Here is a 25,145-nt window from a genome sequence, read left to right as displayed (position 1 = left end):
TTCTCTATGAAAGTCTAAGTATCATACAAACCAGGCCCATTTCTTTTTCACCATTTTCCCACCACAACAGATCGCTGAGAGAAGGCCCTGCTGTGATTGTATGTCTCCTGGCTAGATTCAAAATGGCAGTATTATTCATTTAATCCACTTTCTCACGCAAGCTTGAAAAATTGCACAGGTGACATCTAGGGGAATTGGAAGTGGATCCATGACCACATTAAACATTTATCATTATCTTCCTCATCACCAGGTTGTTGCAGGGGTGCATGAAGAAGAAAGAAGGGAACCTGGAGGAAAAAAGAAACAAACCCCACCCCCCCCCCCCAAAAAAAAAACCCAAAACACAAGCAGGTGGACACAGGCCTGGTGGGACCCAAAGGTTCCCTTCGTGCTATTCTGCAGCCCATGTCCATCCTGCCAACTTGACCTCCAAGAAGGGCTTAAGTTGCTGTACATTTATTTATACACTTCCCTCCCTTGCTAAGAAGACACAAAGAGAGACCCTTTCCTGTGTTTATCCCCAGAGCCTGTGGCCCAGAGTTGGCTGTGAAGAGCAAGATATTAGTTAATAAATGTCTGCTGGATGAATAAATGCAGGAAACCTAAGAGGTGGAGACTTCCTGGGACTAGAGATTGGAAATTTGTGTGCTTTCTTCCTTCGTAAATAGCAGACAACTGTGAGTGGTAGGACACAGACATCAAAGAGAAGCACTAAGAATCTCCAAGTTAGCAGATGACCTTGTAGATGAACTGGCCTAATCTCTCAGGCACATGGGCCCTGAAGAGGGAAGAGGCCTGTCCAAATCTCCCCGTAAAAGAAACAGGAAATGTAAGATGTGGAATACTTAGGACTGTGTCCTCAAAAAGAATTACTGACATGATATCAGTAAGTTAATAAAGCTATGTGTGTGCATCACCTTATTAGGAAAGTAGGGTCCCCCCAAACAGATTTTAGCATGGTTTTTAAATCTTGGCGTTCTTTGAAGACACGGTGATATTTTTACACTATAAACATATAAAAAGCCCAAGGAAAACTTCTAGTCCTTTGTTATCACAGGGTTGATTTCTTTTTTTTTTTTTTTAATTTTTTTTCAACGTTTTTTATTTATTTTTGGGACAGAGAGAGACAGAGCATGAACGGGGGAGGGGCAGAGAGAGAGGGAGACACAGAATCGGAAACAGGCTCCAGGCTCTGAGCCATCAGCCCAGAGCCTGACGCGGGGCTCGAACTCACGGACCGCGAGGTCGTGACCTGGCTGAAGTCGGACGCTTAACCGACTGCGCCACCCAGGCGCCCCAGGGTTGATTTCTTAAAGCTGGTAGAGTCCACTAGCTAGTTTCTTTTAGAGACAAGATTTTCTAAAAAGGAAGGAGAGAAGGAAGAAAAGAAAATCACAGGATCAACTCTCTCCCTAAAATCCGCAAAAAGGCCACTGGTGAAGGTCAGTATTCTAAGCAGAGTGGCAAGTCTCCCTTCTTTTAGTAAAGGTCACAAGGAAAACTCCAGAAAGCAGGACTTTCAGGAGACCCAGATGCAGGTGTGCTTTCTGCTGGGAGGATGTTCATCAATAGTCCTAAATGTACAGGTACCTATCCCCCTGCGACCACCACCACCACACACATGGACGGAAAGGACATAAATTACTGCAGGAACACGGTTTTAACACTGAGAAACAAACTAACCAGACTATGGGAGATTTACATTCAGCCAATTTAGAAACTTCAGAGGGTCATACAACAGCCTCTAGTGAAATTCTAAGAAGGAAAACATAGTTTAGCATTTCAATTGGCAGCTAAGCCATTCCAATTTTACCACAGGTCAAAATATTGTCATTTAAAAAAATGATGTCAGGGGCGCCTGGGTGGCTCAGTCAGTTAAGCATCTGACTTTGGTTCAGGTCATGATTTCACGGTTCCTGAGTTCGAGCCCTGCATTGGAGACTCTGCTGTCAGTGCAGAGCCCACTTTGGATCCTTGGTCTCTCTGTCTCTCTGTCTGTCTGTCTGTCTGTCTCTCTCTCTCTCAAAAATAAACATTTAAAAAAAATGATTTGAAATCAGGCAACCCAGATTCTAAATCCTGCTCCCTGAGCCTGGATACAACCTCTGAGCCTGCTTCTTCATGGGCACAATGGGGGTGGGGAGGAGCAGATAGCTGTTAAGATCATTTGAATAATCTAAGTAAAATAACATTCATTTTTTAATGTTTATTTTTGAGAGAGAAAGAGACAGAATGCAAGTGGGGGAGGGGCGGAGAGAGACCAAGAGAGAGACACAGAATCTGAATCAGGCTCCAGGCTCTGAGCTGTCAGCATAGAGCCCGACTGACACAGGGTTCAAACCCATGAACTATAAGATCATGACCTGTGAAGTCGGAAGCCCCACCTACTGAGCCACCCAGGCTCCCCAGTAGAACAACACTTATAAGAGTAAAATCCAAGAAAGTATTTTACTGAAGTATAAGCATATGTAACTCTTACATAAGTTAAATAATGTCACTTAGTTGGCCTTCTGAAATGTAAAACATTCTGTAAAATCTTTGTTGAATTCTGAGCTCAAGTGAAGTCCTTCTGATGCTAATATTCATAAAGACAGTATCTGTAACATTTCACCTGCCTGCAGGTAGTAATCATTTTTAAAAGGACTGGAGATGAAAGTTTGAGATAAGGGAGAACAACTTGAAAGGCTAAGATGGGTCATATAGCACTTTAAGGGCAAAAACACAAACACACCTTGGGGGAAAGAACAAGATCTGCAATAAAAATTAAACTCAGTTTGTTAAGGACCATGCTTGTCATGTTATTTGACCTTGTGACATGGAAAGAACAAAACAGCAAGAGTCATAAATGGAAAAGCACCTGGCTAAGTCACAATGTTTTATTTTTCTTAAGAACATAATAATTCTTATTATAAGAAAATGTGTACAGGGTTAGATACTTTACATCATTTTTTTTCATGTGTACTACCTTAAAACAAGTGGGGAAAAATAGGAGTTGCACACATGTGGTCAGCTACTATGCCTAGAAATCTTATTTTAAACAAAACTATGTATCAGCATGACATTAAAACTATACAATTTGGGGCACCTGGGTGGCTCAGTCGCTTAAGCATCTGACTTCAGCTCAGGTCATGAAGCATCAGCTTCAGCTCATGAGTTTCAGTCCAGTGTCAGGCTCTGTGCCGACAGCTCAGAGCCTGGAGCCCGCTTCGGATTCTGTGTCTACCCCTCCTCGGGCCGGCTCTCTCCCCTTCCCCCATTCACGCTCTCTCTTTCCTTCAAAAATAAACATTAAAAAAAAATCACATACAACTACACATTTCAACCTGGCCCTCTCTCCTGAACTGCCATGGCATATAACATAGTTGTGGGTGGAGGGGGATATTTGTGGGATGAAAATATAATGATGCTACAGGAGAATCTCAACTCCTCACCAAACACCTCCCCAGAATGATCTGTGTGCAACTCAAAAATCAAAATCAGCATGTTCCAACTGAATTCATCTTCCTCTTGAAAATCTTTTGCTGGGGCACCTGGCTGGCTCAGTCAGTAAAGCATGCTACACTTGATCTCAGGGTCTGGAGTTCAAGCCCCACATTAGGCATAGAGCCTACCTATTAAAAAAAAATCTTTTGCTCTTATTTTCACTTTCTAATTAGTAGATTTCTATCTGCTGAGATGCTCGATTTAAAATTTAAAACCGTCTTTTCAAATCTTTCTCTGCACCTAAATCTCCAATGAAATCTAGCTGACATCTTGAAGTGTCATTACTTTTCTCCTGGATTAGGATGGCTCAACTTGACCAGCAACTTGCCTCTCCACCTCAACTTATCCTTCCTTTGCCAACTAATTAACCTGCCCAAGTCTCAGACTGACAATAGCCTTTCTTTTCTTTAAAATCTACTGTTTACAGAGAAAAAATTTGTCCAGTCGGCCAAGGATTTTGAGCCCAGCCCAGCACAGCTCTTATCCTCCACTTCTGCATGCTCCACTCTGTCCTCCACTTCTGCATGCTTGGTTCTTTATGATGCTGGCGCTCTTTTTCATCTGCAGCATTCTTTCCTAGATCTGTAGGAGTTCCACTCTTCAGGGCCTCAACTACCACCTCTCTACTGAGACTGAGTGCTCACAGGCCTCTGTTCGTAATCTCTTTTTCTTCTAAAGGAGACTTTAGATTTTTCATGGCACTTGACACAGTCTGCTTAGCTTACTCTAATGGCCTGTGAGTTCCTGAAAGTATGGACTGTTTTTATTCATCTTTGTCTTTCGGACAGTTTCTAGTACAATGTCTTGCACATTAGCTGCCTCGAACAGGATCCAGATGAGGTGAAAATGATATATATGGGTATTTGGAAAATTCACGTTTTTAAATTTACCTTACATATAACCAGTTATTTTTATATAGTAATTATTCATATCTATTATTACTATATTAATGATTAAATCTAACTGGCCAACATCAACTTAAGTTTTCTAACAGAGCTTCTAACAATCAAGTAACACTCAGATGAAAACAACTATTATAAATGGGCATAAAGATACTTGAATTTCCTGTCTAGAGGTAAAGTAGCTCAATAATTCTGTTATCATCGTTACTACCAGTACTCAAAAACTAAAGACGAAATCAGGCTTGCTGCCATGCACTAACTCCTTCAGCAGATATTTAATGGAGACTTGTTCAAGCAAGGTGTTGAATCTGACTGGGTCCCTGAACTCAAATGTAACTAAAAAGAAAGACGAGAGAGCATACGATGTACAAATATAACTTAGAATCTGGAATCAACCACTCTCACAGATACTAGAATCAACTTCAGTTGATCGCCTTTAGTTCCTCCCTCTTTCAACACCCAAGAGAGTGGGTGCCCATAGCCATATTCATGCCCCCACTTGTTCCTTGCCTATATAAATGCAATCAAACTAGGTCTTCTACTTGCTACATGGTCGACAGGTAAAATCCCCTTAAAGGGGATCTTCATTTCGTTCCCTTTCTCAAAAATACTTAATTCTCTCATTCAACTGTTATTTACTGAGCATCTACCCTGTGTCAGACAGTAAAGATAAACACAAGAAGAATTGTCCTTGACTTCATTTACAGTGCCTATGGTCTCCTGAATAAAGTTTAATTCTTCAGTCTAGCCTTTGAGAATCTCTATTATCTGATAGTAACCAACTTCTCAGATGGCCCTTTCATCACTTTCCAGACACTATGTACTCTTCAGTGCTCTTGGCCATTTTCAGATGGTCCTTTCTTTCCTGGAAAGCTCTTCTTCCATATTCCTATATGTTCAAATCCCCTTCTTACTTCAATACTAGGCTGAAATGCTTCTTCCATAAATCATTCCATAAATTTTTTTTTTTAATGATTTAATGAATGAATAATTTAACCTCTATAAGCCTGGCTACATAATACCACCTTATTTCCCCTAAGTAGTTCTCAAAAAGATGAAAACAAATTCTCTCATCAAATCTAGAATTTACAAATTTGGGCAGTAGGAAAAGTTGGCTATAATGTCAAATGGCTCCAGTTAAAAACAAACCTTCTAAGAAGGCTGAGGGAAATTAATCAATCTTGAGAGCTAGGCCTCTGGAGTATAGTCTGAACTGCTCCTTTTACAGCTGAGGAAAACTGTAAACTAAAAAAGTTACGTGAACTTTGTAAGATGATACAGCAGAGAAGAGCAAAAGTCCATCCAGTCTTAGTACTGTACTACAGTGATATAACTGCCTCACAACTTAACTTAAAGGAAAACTGTCTTCACTGTTTAAGGTGTTTCAAGGCAAATTATTTTAAAAGTTAACAATTTAAAAAGAGGCTTGCCTCCTTTTAAAAATTAAAAAGGCTCATGTCTGAGTTCAGCTTAAAAAAAAAAAAAAAAGGCAGGGGCACCTGGTGGCTCAGTTGGTTAAGCAGCCAACTTCGGCTCAGGTCATGATCTCACGGTCCATGAGTTTGAGCCCCGCGTTGGGCTCTGTGCTGACAGCTCAGAGCCTGGAGCCTGTTTTGGATTCTGTGTCTCCCTCTCTCTGACCCTCCGCCGTCCATGTTCTGTCTCTCTCTGTCTCAAAAATAAATAAACGTTTAAAAAAAAAAATTAAAAAAGGCAAACACAAACCTTGACCTGAAACTAGTAAGTCCCTAAAGAATCCAAAGGATCCTAGCTTAGGAGTCTGAACATTATGGGTCAGCATGTTAACCATCAAAATTAAAAACAACTCTCTAAGTAGCTTATTTCTGGTTGCTATAGTGTCAACAATATTTGAACTTAACATAGGAACATAGAAATTTGCACATCTAATCATACCACAAGATATACAACCAATTTACATGAAAAAAGACTTACTCAGCTGCCTGCACTCCTTTCCAGGCAGCTATTAACATGAGCATTATTAACTTTTTAAAAGAAGCAGTCTAGTAGGACACAATATAACGTTTGAAGAGAGTAATAATCTGGCATCCTCCAATCTAAATGTGAGTGTTAACAAAAAACTTAACTTCAGTAGTAGGCTTTGCCATTCAATTTTCTATCCTTTCTCTAAAAGTGTGTGATAGTTAATTTTATGTGTCAATTTGGCTGGGCCAGGGTCCTCAGATATTTGGTCAAACATTATTCTGGATTTTTCTGTGAAGGGAGTTTTGGGATGAGATCAACATTGAAGTCAGTGGGCTGTTGGGTCCAATTAGGTGAAGGTCCTAATAAAGACTGACCTCCCAAGCAAGAAGGAATTCTGCCAGCAGACTGGAACTGCAACTGTTCCTGGGTCTCCAGACTGCTGGGCTACCCTGCAGATTTTAGACTTGTATCTGCAAAATCATGCCAGCCAATTCCTTAAAAGAAATCTCGCCCCCTCTGCCTCTCTTTCACATATCTTCTCCTATCAGTTCTGTTTCTCTGGAGAACTCTAACAGGCTTACAGCAATGGCTATTCATGAGAAATGCAATCATGAGCTTGTACTTCTTGCATCAGAACCTATGCTGGTTCCTTTACCTATAGCACAATATCCCCAACAGATTTGTGGTAAGGCCTGACTCTTGAAATCCTACTGCTCTAGTGGGTGGCAGCCAGAGATGCATTAAATTTGGGTTCTCAGAAAATGAGAGGAGTCTTACCCTGTCTTCCCCAGTGACTACATTAATCCCAGTGGATGCTCCAACTCAAAGAGCTCCTTGAAAAATAGCAGAAATCTAATTTGACAATATTTCCCAGAGTTTCTTCACTTTTTGGAATCAGTGAAGTTTTAAGTCTGCCCTGATAGGTAGGAGAGAATTCTCTATAGAGCTTAAGTCTAGCTGTAGGTGGCTGGCTTCCAAGAGGCTTAGAAACAATTGCTTGCTTATTCTAGCTCATTCTAGTATTGCTTTGCTCATCTCAAACCTGGCTTAGAGGCCTTAACAAGTCCCACCACAATTAACCAATTCACAAGCATTAATTCAGTGAGGTCAAAAGCACTGAACCCCACTTGGAGACACAGAAATAAAAATCTAAGTTCATCTTCCTAGCATTTACTTCCTAGTTTACCCTCACCATTGTTCCCTTCTTTTAAAAATAAGAGAAAAGAAAAGAAGAGAAAAGAAAAGAAACTGGGAGAGGGAGGAGAGAAATGGATTAAAAGACATGGAAGAGGGGCGCCTGGGTGGCGCAGTCGGTTAAGCGTCCGACTTCAGCCAGGTCACAATCTCGCGGTCCGTGAGTTTGAGCCCCGCGTCGGGCTCTGTCTGGGCTGATGGTTCAGAGCCTGGAGCCTGTTTCCGATTCTGTGTCTCCCTCTCTCTCTGCCCCTCCCCGGTTCATGCTCTGTCTCTCTCTGTCCCAAAAATAAATAAATGTTGAAAAAAAAAAAAAGACATGGAAGATAAAATTATTGATTGGTTTGTATAATAAAAGCCAAGGGTTGGTCGGTCCTGCTGAGTAAACAACAGGTTCAGATGTGCTCAAGAGAACCCCATCTCTGTGGCAAGCCAGATTTCAGGGACAGATATTCTAAATGTTATGCATAAAGGAGCTATATTCTTTAAATTTGACAGAATGAGTATGGACAGGATATTTTCTTAAGTCAAATTAATTAATATTATATGTTCGTTTTAGAGCAGGAGTTACAAACTCACATATTAGTGTGGGCCAAGCAGGTGATCAAAGTCAGGGGACTGGGTTGGGTGTAACCTACAGGGACCAGCGGGAACAGTATGTCAGGGAGATTGTGGGCCTTGTCCTCAAAAGGGAGCCATTCTTCATGCAAACGGATTGCTGCCCAGTGGGAATGTGGACCCCACTATTGCCAGATCTTCTGATTTTAGAGAAGACAGCAATTTGGAGTTTTTAAATGTGTAATCTCCCCAAATTTAAGTGTTGGCAACAGATTTAAAAAATTACAAATTTAAAAACCTTTAAAACATCTTGTGGGGCTAAGGTAAACACATTTGTAGACAGATATTGTCCCTGAGGATAATTACGTGTTTGTGTGTCTGTGCACTCCTTGGGGGAGGGCCCAGTCTCTCCTGTGCCCTCATCAGCAACCCAACACAACACAAGGGGAGCTGTTAACTAAATTACATGAGTAACTGAACTCATTCTCAAAATTATTTTAAGTGATACCACTGAAAATGAGTTTGTCTTACATTAAGACATAATTTAACTTTTCTCCATTTTAGAGGAGGTTAATTCTTCAGATCATTCCTTCAGCAAACACTTGACAAAGTACCTAATCTCTATGCAAGGCCTTGTACAAAATAATTAACTTGTAGAACTCCTGAGTAGGAGGAGTTCAGTAGTCTGAGAAGCAAAGTATCAAAATTATCTGAAAAATCAATTTTCTGCTGCTTTGTAGATTCTCTCTGTTGTCAACATAGTATAAACCTTCAGAATCTATGATAGGACACTTTAAAGACCTTCTCTCTTCACAACTGGGCATTTTGTTAAAATATGCATTATCAAGCCTTTATGAGAAAAATAAATGGATTATAAGTCAGCAAAACTGAAATTCTAGGCTTGAAACAAAAAGTGAATATTAGGCATTCGTTAAAATCAGTTATAAAAAATATTGTCCTAATACTACCTTATTTTTGATGCCTTTAGAGAAGAAGCAAAGTCCATAGGCACAGGTCTTTAAAATGTTAGTAGCAAATACCTTGAGCACCACTGGCCAGTGCTACGTGTCAAAAAATGTTTACAGAGCCCAGATGTTTAAGAATGGACAAGATCCAGGGGTGCCTGATGGCTCAGTTAGGTAAGCCTCCGACTTCTGCTCAGGTCATGATCTCACAGTTTAGGAGTTTGAGCCCCACGTCAGGCTCTATGCTGACTGCTCAGAGCCTGGAGGCCTGCTTTAGATTCTGTGATTCCCCCTCTCTCTGCCCCTCCCCCGCTTGCACTCTGCCTCTCTCTCAAAAATAAACAAACATTTTAAAAAATTAAAAAAAAAAAAAAACAAACAAACAACGGACAAAATCCAGATCTAAGACTGGAGGTCCTTTATCGCAAGTCAATTACTTAAACTTATAATAGCAGTATTAATACATTTGCACGTGGCCAGATATACATCAGGGGCATAAAAAGTCTACTTTATAGAACTGTAAAATCTCACAATTTGGAAGGACTTTGGAAATGATCTTGAATCCATTTTTCAGGAACTTCAGTCATTATCATATCTATCAGCTTCAAGATTTTGGTCACATTCACTTAATATTTTCATTTAGGTTAATTCAGTTTTTAAGTATATTATCTTAAAAAAGACTCTTTTGTTATTGCCATAAGGGAAAAAAGAGTATGTCCTGACATAGAGAATAATACCCATACTTATAAAATAAGGAAATTACAACCTAAAAACATTTCCCTAAGTGACCCTGTGAGGTATGGACTATCCTTACTGTCAGCTCACTGATGAGGAAATTGAGGCTCAGAATTAAGTGACTCCCCAAAGTCAACTTATGAGTGAAAGAGGTAGGATTCAAAACCAAATCTGCCTACCATTAAAAAAAAAATTGTTTAGTCATGTCCTCAAATGGCTTCTAAAGACTGGGAGTTCTTCCTGTCCGCACTTTACTCCAACATGAACTCCCTGAGATTCAAAATGGAGACATTTTTGGAGGGATTAAAATACACACTGAAAATGTGCTCAATAAGATACCAAAACAAAGTGGTGCAGCGAAGTGTTTTATGAGGGACCGAAACAAAGGCAGCAAAGGATTCCTATCATGGCTCACCCCAACAACTTACTAGTAACTCTTTCCCATTCTTGAATCATTAAAAAGTTAAGTTTCATAACTTTATTTTTTATTTATTTTTGAGAGACAGAGACACAGTGCTAGCAGGGGAAAGGCAGAGAGAGAGGAAGTCAGAATCTGAAGCGGGCTCTAGGCTCTAAGCTGTCAGCACAGAGCCTGACATGTGGCTCAAACTCACGAATCATGAGATCATGGCCTGAGGTGAAGTTGGCTGCTTAAGTGACTGAGCCACCCAGGCACCTTGAGTCTCATAATTTTAGTAAGTGTTTGTGTTCACCCAATTGCTAGAAAAGCATCAGCTCAGAGTTACTTCAAAAACTCCTAAACACAGATCCCTGGTAAGTGAGCTCTATTCAGAGCCAGGAAGATTCTACCAGGGGTAGTCATCCTCTGCCACTCCTGGCTGTGAAGAGTTTTGATCAGATATCTCTTTAATATGCCTCTTTACTCATCTGTAAATCTTCTGATTACCCAGCTTTGTTGTCAGAACTGCCCTGGTTTTGCAAGATTCACCCCATACAGAGGTTGGTCCTGTCAACTACCCCTAGTGAGGAGGTAAGATTGCACCATGGCTCTTCAGAGTGCCCATGCAACATTCAACGCACAAATCCAACCTCGGAAGGAGGGAAAAGCCTCTCATTCTACCTAACCTGCTTACTCAGCACGTACCCCGCCACGACTACAACTGAAGTCCCTGACAGTAAACTGAACTAGATGAGAAATTCCAGGAGGGCAGAGACTACACTTTATGTGTTGTTATATTCACCAAAAGGCAGACCACTGAATTTTGGCAAATATCTGCCTAGTCTGCATCTCAGACTTCAATCCTTATCTCTGCGTATTCAAAATGGAAACTGCTATCTTTATTCTTATACATTTTGATGTGAGTCCTCCCAAACGTTTATTTATTTTTTAGGTGTATTTTAATTAATTAATTAATTAATTAATTTAAATGAGTGAGCAGGGGGAGGGGCAGAGACCGAGGGAGAGAGAGAGAATCCCAAGCAGGCTCTGCACTGACAGCACAGAGCCCGACACAGGGCTTGATCCCACAAACTGTAAGATCATGACCTGAGCCTAAATCAAGAGCCAGACACTTAACCAACTCAGCCACCGAGGTGCCCCCCCTCCCAAACTTTTAATGTGTGTATGTATGTATGGCCATTTTCACAAGTCACCAAATACTCTTCTTGTACAGTGTGGCTGTGTCTTACCAACTCACTTCTTTTTTTTTTAATTTTTTTTAACATTTATTTATTATTGAGAGACAGACACAGAGTGTGAGCAGGGGAGGGGTAGAGAGAGGGGGGAGACACAGAATCTGAAGTAGGCTCCAGGCTCTGAGCCGTCAGCACAGAGCCTGACATGGGGCTTGGACTCACCATCTGTGAGATCATGACCTGAGCCAAAGTCAGTTGCCTAACCAACTGAGCCACCCAGGCACCCACCATCTCACTTTTATGGATGGGATACAATTCTCTTGACTAATCAATCCCCTATTAGAAATTTAGGATATTGACAATATTCTCTATTCTAACTGGCAGTACAATGACTTTCTTTACAAGCTTCTCTTTATGAACACGTCTTATTGGGGCACCTGGGTGGGTCAGTTGGTTAAGCATCCGACTTCGGCTGAGGTCATGATCTTATTATGGTCTGTGGGTTTGAGTCCTGCGTCAGGCTCTGTGCTGACAGCTCAGAGCCTGGAGCCTGCTTCAGATTCTGTGTCTCCCTCTCTCTCTTACCCTCCCCTGCTCATGCTCTGTCTCTCTCTCTCTCAAAAATAAACATTAAAATAATTTTTAAAAAATGTCTTATTTTCTTGTGATATTCCCTCAAATGATATCAAATAACATGCATGCTTCTAACGTACATAAATTTTTTGTGATGCCATCCACCTGGTACATTTCTCTGCTTTGAGGAACCACAGGATCTCTCTGTGTCACATTTTGAGCTATTAATTATGTTCAGTATTCGCCCCCTCACCCCCAGAGTTTTAACACGTGGAGAGTGGACAGCCCCTTACTCAATTCAGATGTTGACAAGTAGTAATTAAATACAATTGCCAGGTGCTGGGGTAAAAAGGGATGAAGTGTAATCCCTGCCCAGAACAGCAGGGGAGGCAGAGTCTCCACCAACAACCTGCCATAACATCAAGTTCTACACTGTAATAGAGGCATTTCAAACTTACTATGGGAACAGAGATGAGGGAGAAGTGAATCCCTCCAGGGGCAAAGAGAAATAAAAAGGGGGGGGGGGGGAAGGAGGTATTTGAAAGCTATGGAAAGAGGCAAACTGTGGAGTTACTTCTTGAAACATTAATAGAAATTCACAAGGTGGGCCAGTAATGGGAAGAAGACACAGGGGACAGATTTCCAGGTAGAGGGCAATCAATTCCAGCTCGTTTCAACCAGAGCAACAGTTCCACTTAGGAATTTATAAAAACCTCCTATAGCCAGATAATTCTTTGTTCTGGAGGGTCTGTCCTGTGCATTATAGGCCGTATAGACGCATCCCTGACCTCTACACACTAGATGCTGGTAACTGTTCCCCACCTTCCAAGGGTGACAACTGAAAATGTTTCCAGACATTGTCAAACATTCAAGGGGAAAGGGGGAGAAAAAAGGAGGATGGAAATCACCCCCCGGTTGACAACCACGGTTTTAAGCATAATTCTAGCTTCAAGGATTTCTCCCTTACTATACCAGCTTTTCTCCCTGTTCTGAAAATGATGTTTTCTTTGGTTCAAAACCCAAGTGAGCCCTCCTTTTCTTTTAGGTAAGAGAGAAGTTGTCAAAAACACTAAGTTACTGATGTCCCAACTACAAAAAAGGACATCTTCTTTGATTACACCTAATAAAAAAAGAAATGTTCATGTGATATGGAAGCATATAATAGGGCTAATATTTGTTCAGAACTACAGAGAATTTTTCACAATTGATCACACTGAATACTCAAAACACTGTATGAAGTATTCATTATTGTTCCCTTTCTAGAGAGGAAGACAGGGTGGGCTGAGACATCAAATACCCAAGACCATCTGAGTATTAGGTAAGATTCATAACCAGACAGTCCCATTCTACACTGTATACATTTTTCCATTTAGTTGGGTAAACGACTAGGAGCCTCTTTAGGCTGCAGAGAGAAAGGCTCATCTTAGTATCACAAAGAAGGAGAATAAAATGACTTAAGGATGTCCTGCTACCTCCATACCCCACCAAGAAACTGTAAGTAAAAAACTGCTGATGGAAGCAAAACATTTAACCACCAAAAACTGCTGTATCTATCCCTTGCGCAGCTCCAAGAGCACTCACTGTACAAAGAGGGGAATAATACATACCAATTATGGTAACATTTATACTCATAATCTTTAAAGTATGTTAACAGCTTTTAGCCATTCGAAATAGCCCTAGAAAATAAAGATTATTATCCACTGACAGAAAAGGCACATAATTAATTAATTAAGGTCACATGGCTAGAGACCAAGTAAAAATTAAGTTCTCTTACCTTTAGTTAAGTGTTCTTTCCACTACAAACAATTTCCAGCATCACATGATTCTACACACCCCTCCAAATATAAATATCACTAGGCCAATAAATAAAAATATCCCTAACCATACGGACACTAATTCTGTTTCATTATTATCTGAGGCCACATTTCCCGTTAGTGTAGACGTTATTTTTAAAAGAAAAAAGTGGCAATTTTTGTTACTCTTAAAGACAAAAAGTACTCTCTTAAATTAGGCGAATTACTAGAAGCAATGAGACTAGCTTATTCATGACCCATTAGTTGACACATGACAAAATGTAATTTTCTAGACTTCATCAACTTTGTACTCAAGTAATATTTGATACTTCTGAAACTGAATTCCAACATGACAAAAAGGTGAGCAGGGAAGGTCTGGGAATTTCTTGGATACAGTATGTTGAGCCCCACTTCTTTAAAAATTACTCGTCTATTTAAAGACAAAAGGCTTATTTAAGATAGAAATACTATTCACTTTGCAATAAACAAGCACAGGCATTTTGAATGTGAATGGAAAGCAATTCAATTCCTGGTTTAAACAAGAAAAAAATATTTTTAAAGTCTTACTCCATCATGGAAGGTGGGATCGTACAGCAGTCTTGAATTGCAGTTAGAGGAGAGGTTAGGTGAGCCGTATAAGAAGCTTCTACGACTTGCTTGTTCCGGTTGACCACATCCAAGTAACGATTGAACTTCTCTCGGATTTTTTTGGCTAGCTGGGGGACAAAGGGTAAGCAAAATAAATCGAAAGCCTAACGCAATAACCAACTGTGTTTTTTCTAATAAGCTCGTTAATTTGTGTCACAAGCTGCATGTATGAAACTTCAGGTAAAACTAACCACACATACGCACATCTCATTCCACTGTGTAAACTGAGGTAAAAATTGCAAAATGCCCAGAAGTCACAGGAGGATACTCAGACAACAAAACAATACCTGCCATCTTGTGATAGCTAATGACACATTATGGACTTCTCATGTGTTTGAATTCAACAGAAAAATACTGATCCATAAAATGTCTTATTAGACAAAGGAAAACAAAGTCTATTGATATTATTGTCAGCATGACAGTGGGCATTAGGTCTTACAAAGCAACAACAGTGACTATAAGAAAACAATCCACTATTCATGGTTCTGGATTCACACAGATTTTCAAAGGGGAAAATACGTGAAAAAGGGAAAGGACATTCAGTATCTTCTGCTACAAAACTCCAGGGGGCACCATTCACAGTCTTCCATGCGAATGGCAAATCCCTGGAGTTGTACAATGTAGACATCCCTATGAAACAAAATATATAGTTAGAAATATACTCCTGTTTGGTCTGTTACACCATTAAGATGGACAAATGTCTTTCTTAACTGCTGTGAACAGAACACTTCATCATCATTTACTTTCATGTGGGAAAAACAAAAGCAAATTGATAAGCATACTGCTTTTTCCTCCATTGTTCCCATCAAATATCACAGCTTAATTATAGATCTCCAAGGAAAACAGTGTTGTTTTTCTTCCCCTTCAACAAAATGTTACCCAAATGAAATGACTGATAGAATTATAGCTAATTGGTTTTGTAGAGCTATTCATTATCAGCACACTAGAGGAGAACTAATCATCTCCTTTGGGTCATCAACTCACACAATCCAATAGCTTACAGGCTGAGAACATGAAGCCAAATCAGGATATCTTCATTTGTTATTTTCAAGCCAATTCCTCAATTCGATCTTGTCCCATCGATATTTGGGAGTTTTCAGAGTGTCAAATAACGTTCTCAGCCTTGCTATATATTGTACAAACTATAAGGTACAAACATCTCTACACGTAACAAGAGTATGAGTGTAACATTTAATTTGATAAAGGGCTGTCCCATTTTGTCTCACCGTTTTCAGAGGAGGTATTGTATGCCCCCCTAAATTGACAAATCCACCTGCAATTGTAATCCCTGAGCTAGAATTTATTTTAAAAAATTATGTTTTTCTTGCTGAGGTCTTTGAAACAAAATGTATAGATGCAGTTTAACTTCCCATCTTAATTTAGACCACTGGTGATTCTGCCTCCGAGGGGATTTGGCAAAGCTTAGAGATGATTTTGATTGCTAAAACGTGGTACAAAGTGCTACCGACATGTGGTAGGTGGAGGCCAGGATGCTAAGTAACAATGTGCTTAGCAAATGTGCTATTTTTTTCATGTTTATTTATTCGAGAGAGTGAGAGTGTGTGCACAAGCAGAGGAGGGGCAAAGAGAAAGGGAGAGAGAGAATCCCAAGCAGGCCTGTGCTGTCAGTGTGGACTGGACCAGGGGCTCAAACTCGTGAACCATGAGATCATGACCCTAGCTGAAATCAAGAGTCTGACGCTCAACCGAGGCACCCAGCGCCCCTGTGCTGGTTTTGAAACCACAGTGTGCTCTAATGGAATAATCCTTTTACCTGGACTCTTACAGTCAATGGATAGTTGAGGGTGAGAGATAGGGTAACAGATCCAGCTTGAAAACCTCAAGTATATTCTCACAGTGCCCTGCATTCCCCCCTCATAACATACTCTACACTTTTATGCTGTCATCTGTTTAATGTCTGGTTCCCACACTAGACTGTATGCTCTGTAAGAGCGGGTACTACTTGTGTTTTTTGTTCATCTCATTATCTTTAGCGCCTGCCTGGCATTGCAGGCAGACAATAAATATTTAACGAATTAATAAAAATTAAAGGAAAAAAAAACAACCAGTCACCAACCTTATCTTTTGGTCTAACGACCAACAACCTCTTTAAAAACTTAGACAACTTATTTAAAAACAACAGTAGCCACAATATGTATTTCTGGGAACTCCATCAAGAAGAGCACGTTTTATCTTTTCTCTTTAGGTTCTGAAATAAATATCATTCATTTTCCACCTACAATATCAAGAATATAGCCCTTCCTTGTCCTTGGCAACAAATGTTCTGTAACAAGATAAAGTGTGCTTGAAAAAATGTAAATTCTAGGGGCACCTGGGTGGCTTAGTTGGTTGAGCATCTGACTTCAGCTCAGGTCATGATCTCACAGTTCATGAGTTCAAGCCCCACATCAGGCTCACTGCTCTGTTAGCTCGGAGCCTGCTTTGGATCCCCTGTGTCCCTCTCTCTTCACCCTTCCCCAGCTCACATTCTCTCAAAAATAAAAAATAAAGAGGAAATTTTAAATAAGATCTGCACAAACTCACTTCTAAAATGCAATTTGTGATCATTTTTGTCTTTCTGTCAAACACACACACACACACACACACACACACACACACACACACACATCTGAGAAATACCTGGTATTTCTTCTACATATTGGGAGAATTCTATCTTTGAACAAAGACAGATCTAATTAAACCTGATATTTTATTTAAAAAAATTTTTTTAACGTTTACTTATTTTTGAGAGGCTGGGGTAGAGAAAGAGAGTGAGCAGGAGAGGGGCAGAGAGAGAGAGAAAGAGAGAGAGAGAGAGATGTAGAACCCGAAGTAGGTTCCAGGCTTTGAGCTAGCAGCACAGAGCCTGACACGGGGCTCAAATTCATGAACCGTGAGATCATGATCTGAGCCGAAGTTGGATGCTTAACTAACTGAACGACCCAGGCTCCCCAATCAGGATATTTTAATTTGTCTCACTGTCTACTTTTATATGAGCTAAAAATGATTTTTATTTTTAAATGTCTTTTTTTTAAAAAAGGTATTTTGTTATAGTTAATAATAACTATAGGAAATTCAAATTTCGATGTTCGTAAAGTTTTACTGAAATAGTCATTTGTTTACCTGTTTATGGCTGCTTTCATTCTACAGTGGCAAAGTCGTTGCAATAGAGACTATGCAGCTTGCTTCCCTATAAGAAGTCAGAAGCTCTAACACATCCCAAGATAGAACCATAATCTTAGTAGTTTTACAAAAATTTGCAGCAATTTTTTTTTTAACATTCTACTAAGAGGTGGGGGTCCATGCTCTCTCTCCACCCACTCCTTGAATCTGGGTAGAGTTATGATGGCTTCTACCAGTCAAGTATAGAGAAACTGACACCATGCAACTTCTGAGGCTAGGTCATAAGGGCCATGCAGCTTCCGCAGGTCTCCCTTGGAATGTTCTCAAGCTGCCCTGCTGTACCAAGACACATGAAGAGGCCACAGTTAAGTGCTTGGTTGGCAGCTCCAGTTGCTCAAGCCTTCAAGTCACCTCAGCCCAGGTTCCAAAGAGGAGTCAAGAAGCCTCCAGAATATTCCAGCCCCCAGTCTCCTCTGATGAAGCTCCACACATCATGGAGCAGAGATAAGCCACCCTTGCCATGCCTGGCCCGAGCTCCTGACCCACAGAATACACAAGCATAAAGAGATTGTTTATGCCACTAAGTTTGGGGTATTTTTTTATGTAGCAACACGTAACTTGAACACCCAAGATAGGCTGAATTCCGTTCCAAGATAAACATATTGAGGCTGAGCTATACAAAGCCATTCAGATCCAACTGTTCCATCTATACCATCAGAATGATCAAGACTGTAGTATCTGTTGCAAAGAGATCTTGGGGTTGTTCACAAAAGTCTAAGAGCTACTGCATAGTGGCAGTTACCACATATTATGCATAAGGATCCTACAATTTAGGGATCATTATTTTCCATCAATGAGGTGGTTTTGTGAAAGCCAGTCACCTAAACTCAGAACCATCCTGTCTATAAAGCCTGTGTGTATTCACTATCTGCTCCACACAAACCAAACTTAAAAGAAGCTTCAGTAGTGACTTGACATTTAAAAATATGACAAATCACACCGATGTGAGGAATGAAACTCTCATTAACATAACCAGCCAAGGCACAGAGCCAGGGTGCAGAGTCCCCCACTACTGGGCTGTCTGTGGAACTAAACAGTTAGTTCCCTGCAGTGGGGTGTGTGGTGAGGGAAGGAAAGAAGGAAAGGGACAGAGGGAGGCACTGCAAGAAGGAGCAGGGCAGGGGCAAGTTGGGAATGTCTGCCTTCGGCCTCCTCGTTAGCATGGGCTGCATTTTAAATATATATATTTATGGGGGGCGGGGGGTGAGGAAGGGAGAGAGGGAGAGAGAGAGGCAGGCAGAGAGAAGCCCAAGCAGGCTCTGTGCCACCAGCACGGAGCCCGATGCAGGGCTCAAACTCACGAGCTGTAAGATCATGACCTGACCCGAAGTCGGACAGACACTCAACCAAACTGAGCCACCCAAACGCCCCTCAAGCTGCATTTTTCCTCAGTGGATGCAGCAACTTGCACACAGAGCCCAGACACACATGACCCTTAACAAAAGGTCTCAAATGCAAGCCCCCCCCCCCCACTTTGGTCAGAAGTTCCTGCCTTTCACGTGGTGAAACCCCATCTTGCCTTGTTAAAAAAAAATCATAATTGCAACGTTTGTTGAGTGCTAACTATGTGGGGGCACTGTTCTCAGCATTTCACAAGCATGTCTCCATTTAGTCTTTCAAAGAACCATGGGAGATACACACATCTGCATTTTTTCCAGAAGCAGAACCTGAATGTTCAGTAACTTGCTCAAGTTTACAAAGCTAGTAAGCAGTAGAGCTGGGATCCAAACACAGTCCTATTCTAACTTCAGGGCCAAAGGTGCAACCTGTGTGCAACACGGTTTCTCTCTGGAATACCCACAGACTAACAGCCCCCTCTTCCCACTTCTTTTCAAATCCATTTTAACAAATGCTATAAAATCTTGACAGATTACTAAAAGCCATGCACAGTCTCATTACTTTATAATAAAAATTAGATTTCTGAAAATACTTACCTAGAATTCTACATAATTCCTACAGAAGTCAAGACTTTGTGGAGGTTTAGAATTGAATTCTACCACCAGTATAAAAAAAAAGAGGGCCAGGGCACCTGGGTGGCTCAGTCGGTTAAGCGTCCGACTTCGGCTCAGGTCATGATCTGATGGTTCCTGAGTTTGAGCCCTGCGTCGGGCTCTGTGCTGACAGCTCAGAGCCTGGAGCCTATTTCGGATTCTGTGTCTCCTCTCTCTCTGTTCCTCCCCTGCTCATGCTCTGTCTCTCAAAAATAAATAAATTAAAAAAAAAAAAAAGAGGGCCAAGTTTGAAATAATGTATTCTCCGAAAACAAAACCTGTTATTACCTGTCACTATGAGGTCAGATACATCAAATGGTCTTAACTTGTTTCCAATTACTTAAAAAAAAAAAAAATTGTTCCAATTACTTCACGGTGTTTAACTTTGTTCATAACCCGGAAAGAGAACAGAGTGGATGCCCTGCTCTTTTCCTTTCAGAAGCAAGTTTCATAATTCAATCTAATCTTCCACGCTGGATTTTCATTCAATTTATCTGCCATCATGAGGCAGTACCATGCAGTTGTTAATTCCCATTTTACAACGGAAGAAACTGAGGCATATGGAACTTAAGGGCCCCTTGACTCCCATGTCGTGCTCCGGCCTCCCTTAACCCCACTGCCTGAGATGACCTCCCTGTGCCCTTCTGACAAGGAAAGGGGATAGTGGCTCACTGTGGAAACTTCAACTCATGCTCCACTGTGGGGCAGTTTTCTCTTTCTCACTCTAAAAGCAAGCTCTTTCAGCATACCAACCAAATCCAGGTTGCTCGGTGAGCACAACAATATCCATTTGAGTAAAGATAGCCCACAGAGAGATTAAATCCTGAATGTCTCTGTTAAACTAAAGAGGACCAGCTACCAACACAGACCCTTCCAAGAGGCCAGACAGATTCTGGGTCTGTAGCCTGCCATGATCCCTGCAGACAGAAGAAAACAAAGGACTTCTTAACAAAAAGCTACAGGTGGACCCACAATCCTCCTCAGTGTAATTAAAAACATTTTTCTTTCCACAGCCCAGCTTTCATCTTTTATCCTTCTTTATCCTCTCCCCCTTCATCCCTAAGGGGTTCCTGAATGCTGATGAGGCAACGGGACTAAAACCATCTTGTCATCTTTTGGGTCAATTCTTTGGCTAGCCAACATTCAGCCATGGGTCAAATGATCAGTAGGTAGCACGCCGGTCCCCATGGGAACGGATTCTAATTTGTCATCATCTCCAGTGACAACGTTTCATCACAACATCAATGAATTTCTTTCTTGCTGAATTTCACTTCCCTTAATTTTCCCATAGACATTTCTGTCATTTGCATACTTCCCCAGAGCCCCCCGTTTTTAAAGGTCTTTTTTTTTTTTACCTTAGCTTTAAACTTCTAAAGATTGGGGGTGGGGTAGGCACACAGTTCGAAAAAAGGTAAAAGAAAACAAAAATGCAAAGGCACAGTACACACTTTATTTATGTCTTTTCCCTAAAACTCAGAAGGAGTTTTGAATGTTAGGGAAAGCTTTATTTAAAATGCATAACAATGAAGCTGACAGGCACAGACAGGAAAGGTACCCTAGGGGACTGAAGATTCATAGCAAAATTCCTATTGAATGTAGAAGAGTTTAACATTTGACATTCAAAAACCTTTGTGCCGTGATAAGAATTTAATAGCTGATCCCCTTTTCTTTCAATTCCAGCCTTATTACTCAAGAATTATTATTTTTCCCAGCAGTTTCAGGATTTGGTTCTTTAAGCGTATGTGACATAGAAATAATTTTATGTATATGCAAGCACAAATATTTAACATCTCTGAACATCACACTGCCACATTCCAAAGTTCAAGTGGAAAGCATCCTCATTGCTGCATGTTGCACACCGTATGCAGGATATAAAAAAACGCTCTGCCCTTGCTAGCTATGAGTAATTAGCCATTACTACCAGTAATTATTAGTGAGAGTTGTAAGAGCTCTCTCAATTTTCTGCTGGGAATTTGGGCGAGTTGACTTCCCCTAGACTCAGTTTCCTCATGAGTAAAATGGGAACTCGCCCTTTTCAAGGGTTTACTGTGATGTTCAAATGAAACAGTGAACATAGAAAGCCCATGATAAGCACAAAGGATTTTTATTGTTATAGCTCCGTCTCGACAGCAGCAAATGCACGTGATAGTGATACAGAAATAATGTGGGGTCTAAATTTTCCAATAATCAAGCTCTAAGTGAAGGGAGAAGGGCTACCTGAACATTAACCATTTTATTCACTTAACTCATCCGCATGCTTGATCCTCCACAGGAAACCTGGCACAGGGTCAGCAGGGGAAGGAGGGAACATTTCCCCCCCCTTTAGATTAACAGCAAAATGGCACAAAGGGCTTAAGCTTTGGAGTCAAATAAATTGGAGTTAAATCCGGCTCTGTCGCTAACTAGCTAAAGGGAACAGGCACCTTATTTCTCTAAGCTTCAACTTAATTACCTCTGAACTGGGAATAATAACAGGTGCTTCATGATATTGTTTGAGAACTAAAAGGGCTCAGGTCTGTGAAGCAGTCAGCAGAGTAACGACCGTAAGAGCCAAATACTGACTGTTGCTATTGTTACTTAACCATTATTGTAGTTGTTATTGTTTGGGGGACTTGATGTACTGACTCAGGTACTTTGGAGAATCTTGAACAAAGAGTCAGGCTGGATGTGTTAACACTGGGCTATGACCTTGCTAGGGTTGTCAGTGCCTCGTTAAAAGCACTGTGTCCTGCAGGTTACATAATTACAGTCTGAAGTAACTCGGGATCCTTCTAGGATCTTCTTTCTAAACTTAAGGATCTAATGAGGACTTTTATTCTGGTCTTCTGCCTTTTTTACGTGACTCGTCTTACATGTGCCTTCCCACAACCCTAGGAGCTGGGCAGAGCAAGTATTCCCTGTCCTGTTTCTACAGTCAAGAAATCTAGTCTCAGTGGTGTGCCTGGGCTCACACTGAGTGAGTGGAGAAACCAGAGACCATTTCTTCTAATCTCTAGCTCTGTTCTCTCTGTGCTACAAACTCCCCAAATTGCAGAAAACTCAACTTTCCCAGATCAAATTCAATTCAATTCATTCTTTCAGTCCCAGCCTGATTTTTCTGTCTTTGAATCCTCCTCAGACCCTTCTTTTCCAAAATCGCCTTGAATTAACTGAGCTGGACCCCTCATATCCTGCTTCACATTGTTCATTTTTCCTAGGTAAGGATCCCGCTTTCGCCAACAAACCAGGAGCATCACAACTAGCATTTATTGATTGCTGACCATGTGTTAGGCATTTTGAAAGTGCAACATTATGTGAAGTCTTTTAATTCTTGTAACAGCTCTTAGTAATTGCTATATACTATTTTTAGGAGATGGTGCTGATAATTTGTCCAAGGTCACTCAGCTAATACTCAAATCCATGTTCATGAACACTACACTGCATTTTTATCTAACGTAGTACCTAGCATCTAGAAGAGACTTAAAAGAGTTCACTCACTACTGTAATCATTTGCCCTCATATAATACACCATTATTTGCCATATTGGAAAAATCTGCTTCCAGTTCTAGGAAAGGGCAGATAAACTAGGAATACTGTTCATATCTGGTTCAAGGCAATTAGAAACTCTGGGCCTGTCTAGTTCCCGATCCTGGGTAATATCAGCTGCTCTGGAGTAAGTCTTAATGAGAACAAGAACACCAGTTCATAGAAGGGATTCTGACGGCCAATAGCCATGGTTGTGATGTGGCTGCCCATTGACCACTAGGTTTGGGCTTCCTGTAATCACTCAGTAGAGCAAAGCCTGGGCATGGCAGACAACGATACAAGACAAGATAGATAAAGACCTATAGATGGAATAGGGCCAGTCTGACTCTCCAATGGCCCAAAGGGGCTTCAGGGTTGTCTGACGGATGTGTGGGAATAGCACATCCAGCGGAGAAGCAGGGCAGCCGCTGACAGACGAGCTGCAGGTGGACTAGGAAGATTTATTGCAAGGCTGTCTGGGCTCCAGGGTCACATACCCTGATCCTGTGAGAGGTGGGGCCCCTGTGGCTGAGCTGGGGAGGAGTGCAATGGAAAAAAACAGAAGGCAAGTGCTGACATGCCAGAGAACCAGAGGCTGAGCTCTGGGAAACAGTTGAGAGTGGCAGCTTCTGTCTAAGCAAAATGCAGGTTTGCTTTAAAGGTTATAATGGGGTTTGCTTTGGGCAGCAGTTTGTGTTAGGTATTTCAGGAGAGTCATGGAAACACACACCCAAGACTCCTGAAAGCCAAGGTTATCAACTCAAGGGCTCAATGGGCTCTTGCCCTGTTTTTCACCCCACTCTGCCCTTAACAACCATATCATAAAAAAAAGAAACAATGGGAAGGGTAGGCTTCAACCCACTTCTCACTTCATTCTGTAACAGGAGCCTCTGAGCTGAGGTTCCTTAAAACCAAAATAAGCACGTCCTCAGGCCTTCAAAGTTTACAGCCCATTCCTTTACAAAGGAACAAGAAGTTCAGCCTACTCTTGACCTTAGAAAAAATTGAGAGGCTGAGAAATGGGGAGCAGGAGGGAGAAGCAGGAGCCACAGCAGAGACTAACCTCTAATATTTAATTCATAACTTTTGAGATAAGTTTGCACAGGAAGTTAATTAGGGAAGAAAGGGGGAGAAAGATCTTGGGTTTGTGAACTCAGGAATTCTCTGGTGGCCTATGAAGGACACGCTCAATCGTGAAAATAAAAGAAAACCAGTCCCTTTACTCTTACTTTGTAAAGCCTGTATTTAGAGTACAAATATCTGTGTGTAACTTATCAACAGCTTAGAAGCATTTCAGCTAATAGGAGGCCACCACTACTAGAGCCACTGGGGATCATCTGGGAGGGCTCTGGGACCGTGCAATTCTGCCCACACCCAATACAAACAGCACCTCCTCTCCAACCAACTCTGCAACCTGGGCCAGAGCCTGGCACGCTGCAGGGACTCAGGAAGTCTTTCCCATATAAATGAAAGTCAAAACGTGAGCTAACTCCAGTAACAGGCCAACTGACCACAGTGTTTTAGGGTTTCTTCACGGCCCGTTGAGAGCAGATCGATCAAACACTTGCCAGCAAGTGTCAATTAGCTCAGCAACAAAGTGGAAAGAGGACACTGGCAGGGGAACAAAAATCTACCACTAAACACATTCTTACCCTTGACCTGCCAAGAACTTAGTAAATCCAAACCTTGGGAAGACAATCTTGAGACATAATGGCAGTGGGGGGGAGGAGATGTTTCTATTTCCTCCTTTATTAATATTAACTTGACTTCTCTTTCCAGTGGACTATGTAACATGCCATTTTAGGACTTAATACCTATTTCTTCTAATGACAGTAGAGCTTAATAAAGTAGGAGGTCTCTCCTAGTCCCCCATTACAAGGTAAGTCAGTGCAAGACCAAGCGAATGCACAGCATACTCCGTATATGGAGTAACCAACTCCCACAACACAGATTCTGTTCAAAATCGAGGGGGGGAAAGCAGTACAGGAAAAACCATCTTATAAACATTCGATTTCTTCAGCTGTTGAAGACTAGCCTTGAATATTCAAAATCATCGGAGTTTTGACTGCGGTATGA

At 41.2% G+C, this 25,145-nt stretch overlaps 1 protein-coding gene across 2 annotated transcripts in view; it reads right to left on the bottom strand.

Moving 5' to 3' along the window:
- The window catches only part of CACHD1 (cache domain containing 1), a 214,365-nt gene that overhangs the window by 84,270 nt on the left and 104,950 nt on the right, over window positions 1-25,145 (bottom strand). The window contains exon 3 of one of the 2 annotated variants that reach the window (XM_043575177.1): window positions 14,311-14,459. The exons of the other annotated variant lie outside the window; for it this stretch is intronic. Within the exon in view, the coding sequence (XP_043431112.1) occupies window positions 14,311-14,459 (149 nt within the window). The remainder of the gene's footprint in view (window positions 1-14,310; window positions 14,460-25,145) is intronic. 2 annotated transcript variants of the gene reach the window in all.

Source organism: Prionailurus bengalensis, chromosome C1 (assembly GCF_016509475.1).
Source record: "Prionailurus bengalensis isolate Pbe53 chromosome C1, Fcat_Pben_1.1_paternal_pri, whole genome shotgun sequence".
NCBI lineage: Eukaryota > Metazoa > Chordata > Mammalia > Carnivora > Felidae > Prionailurus > Prionailurus bengalensis.
Note: the sequence above shows the minus strand (reverse complement) of the source record. Positions and strands in the feature narration are given on the sequence as shown.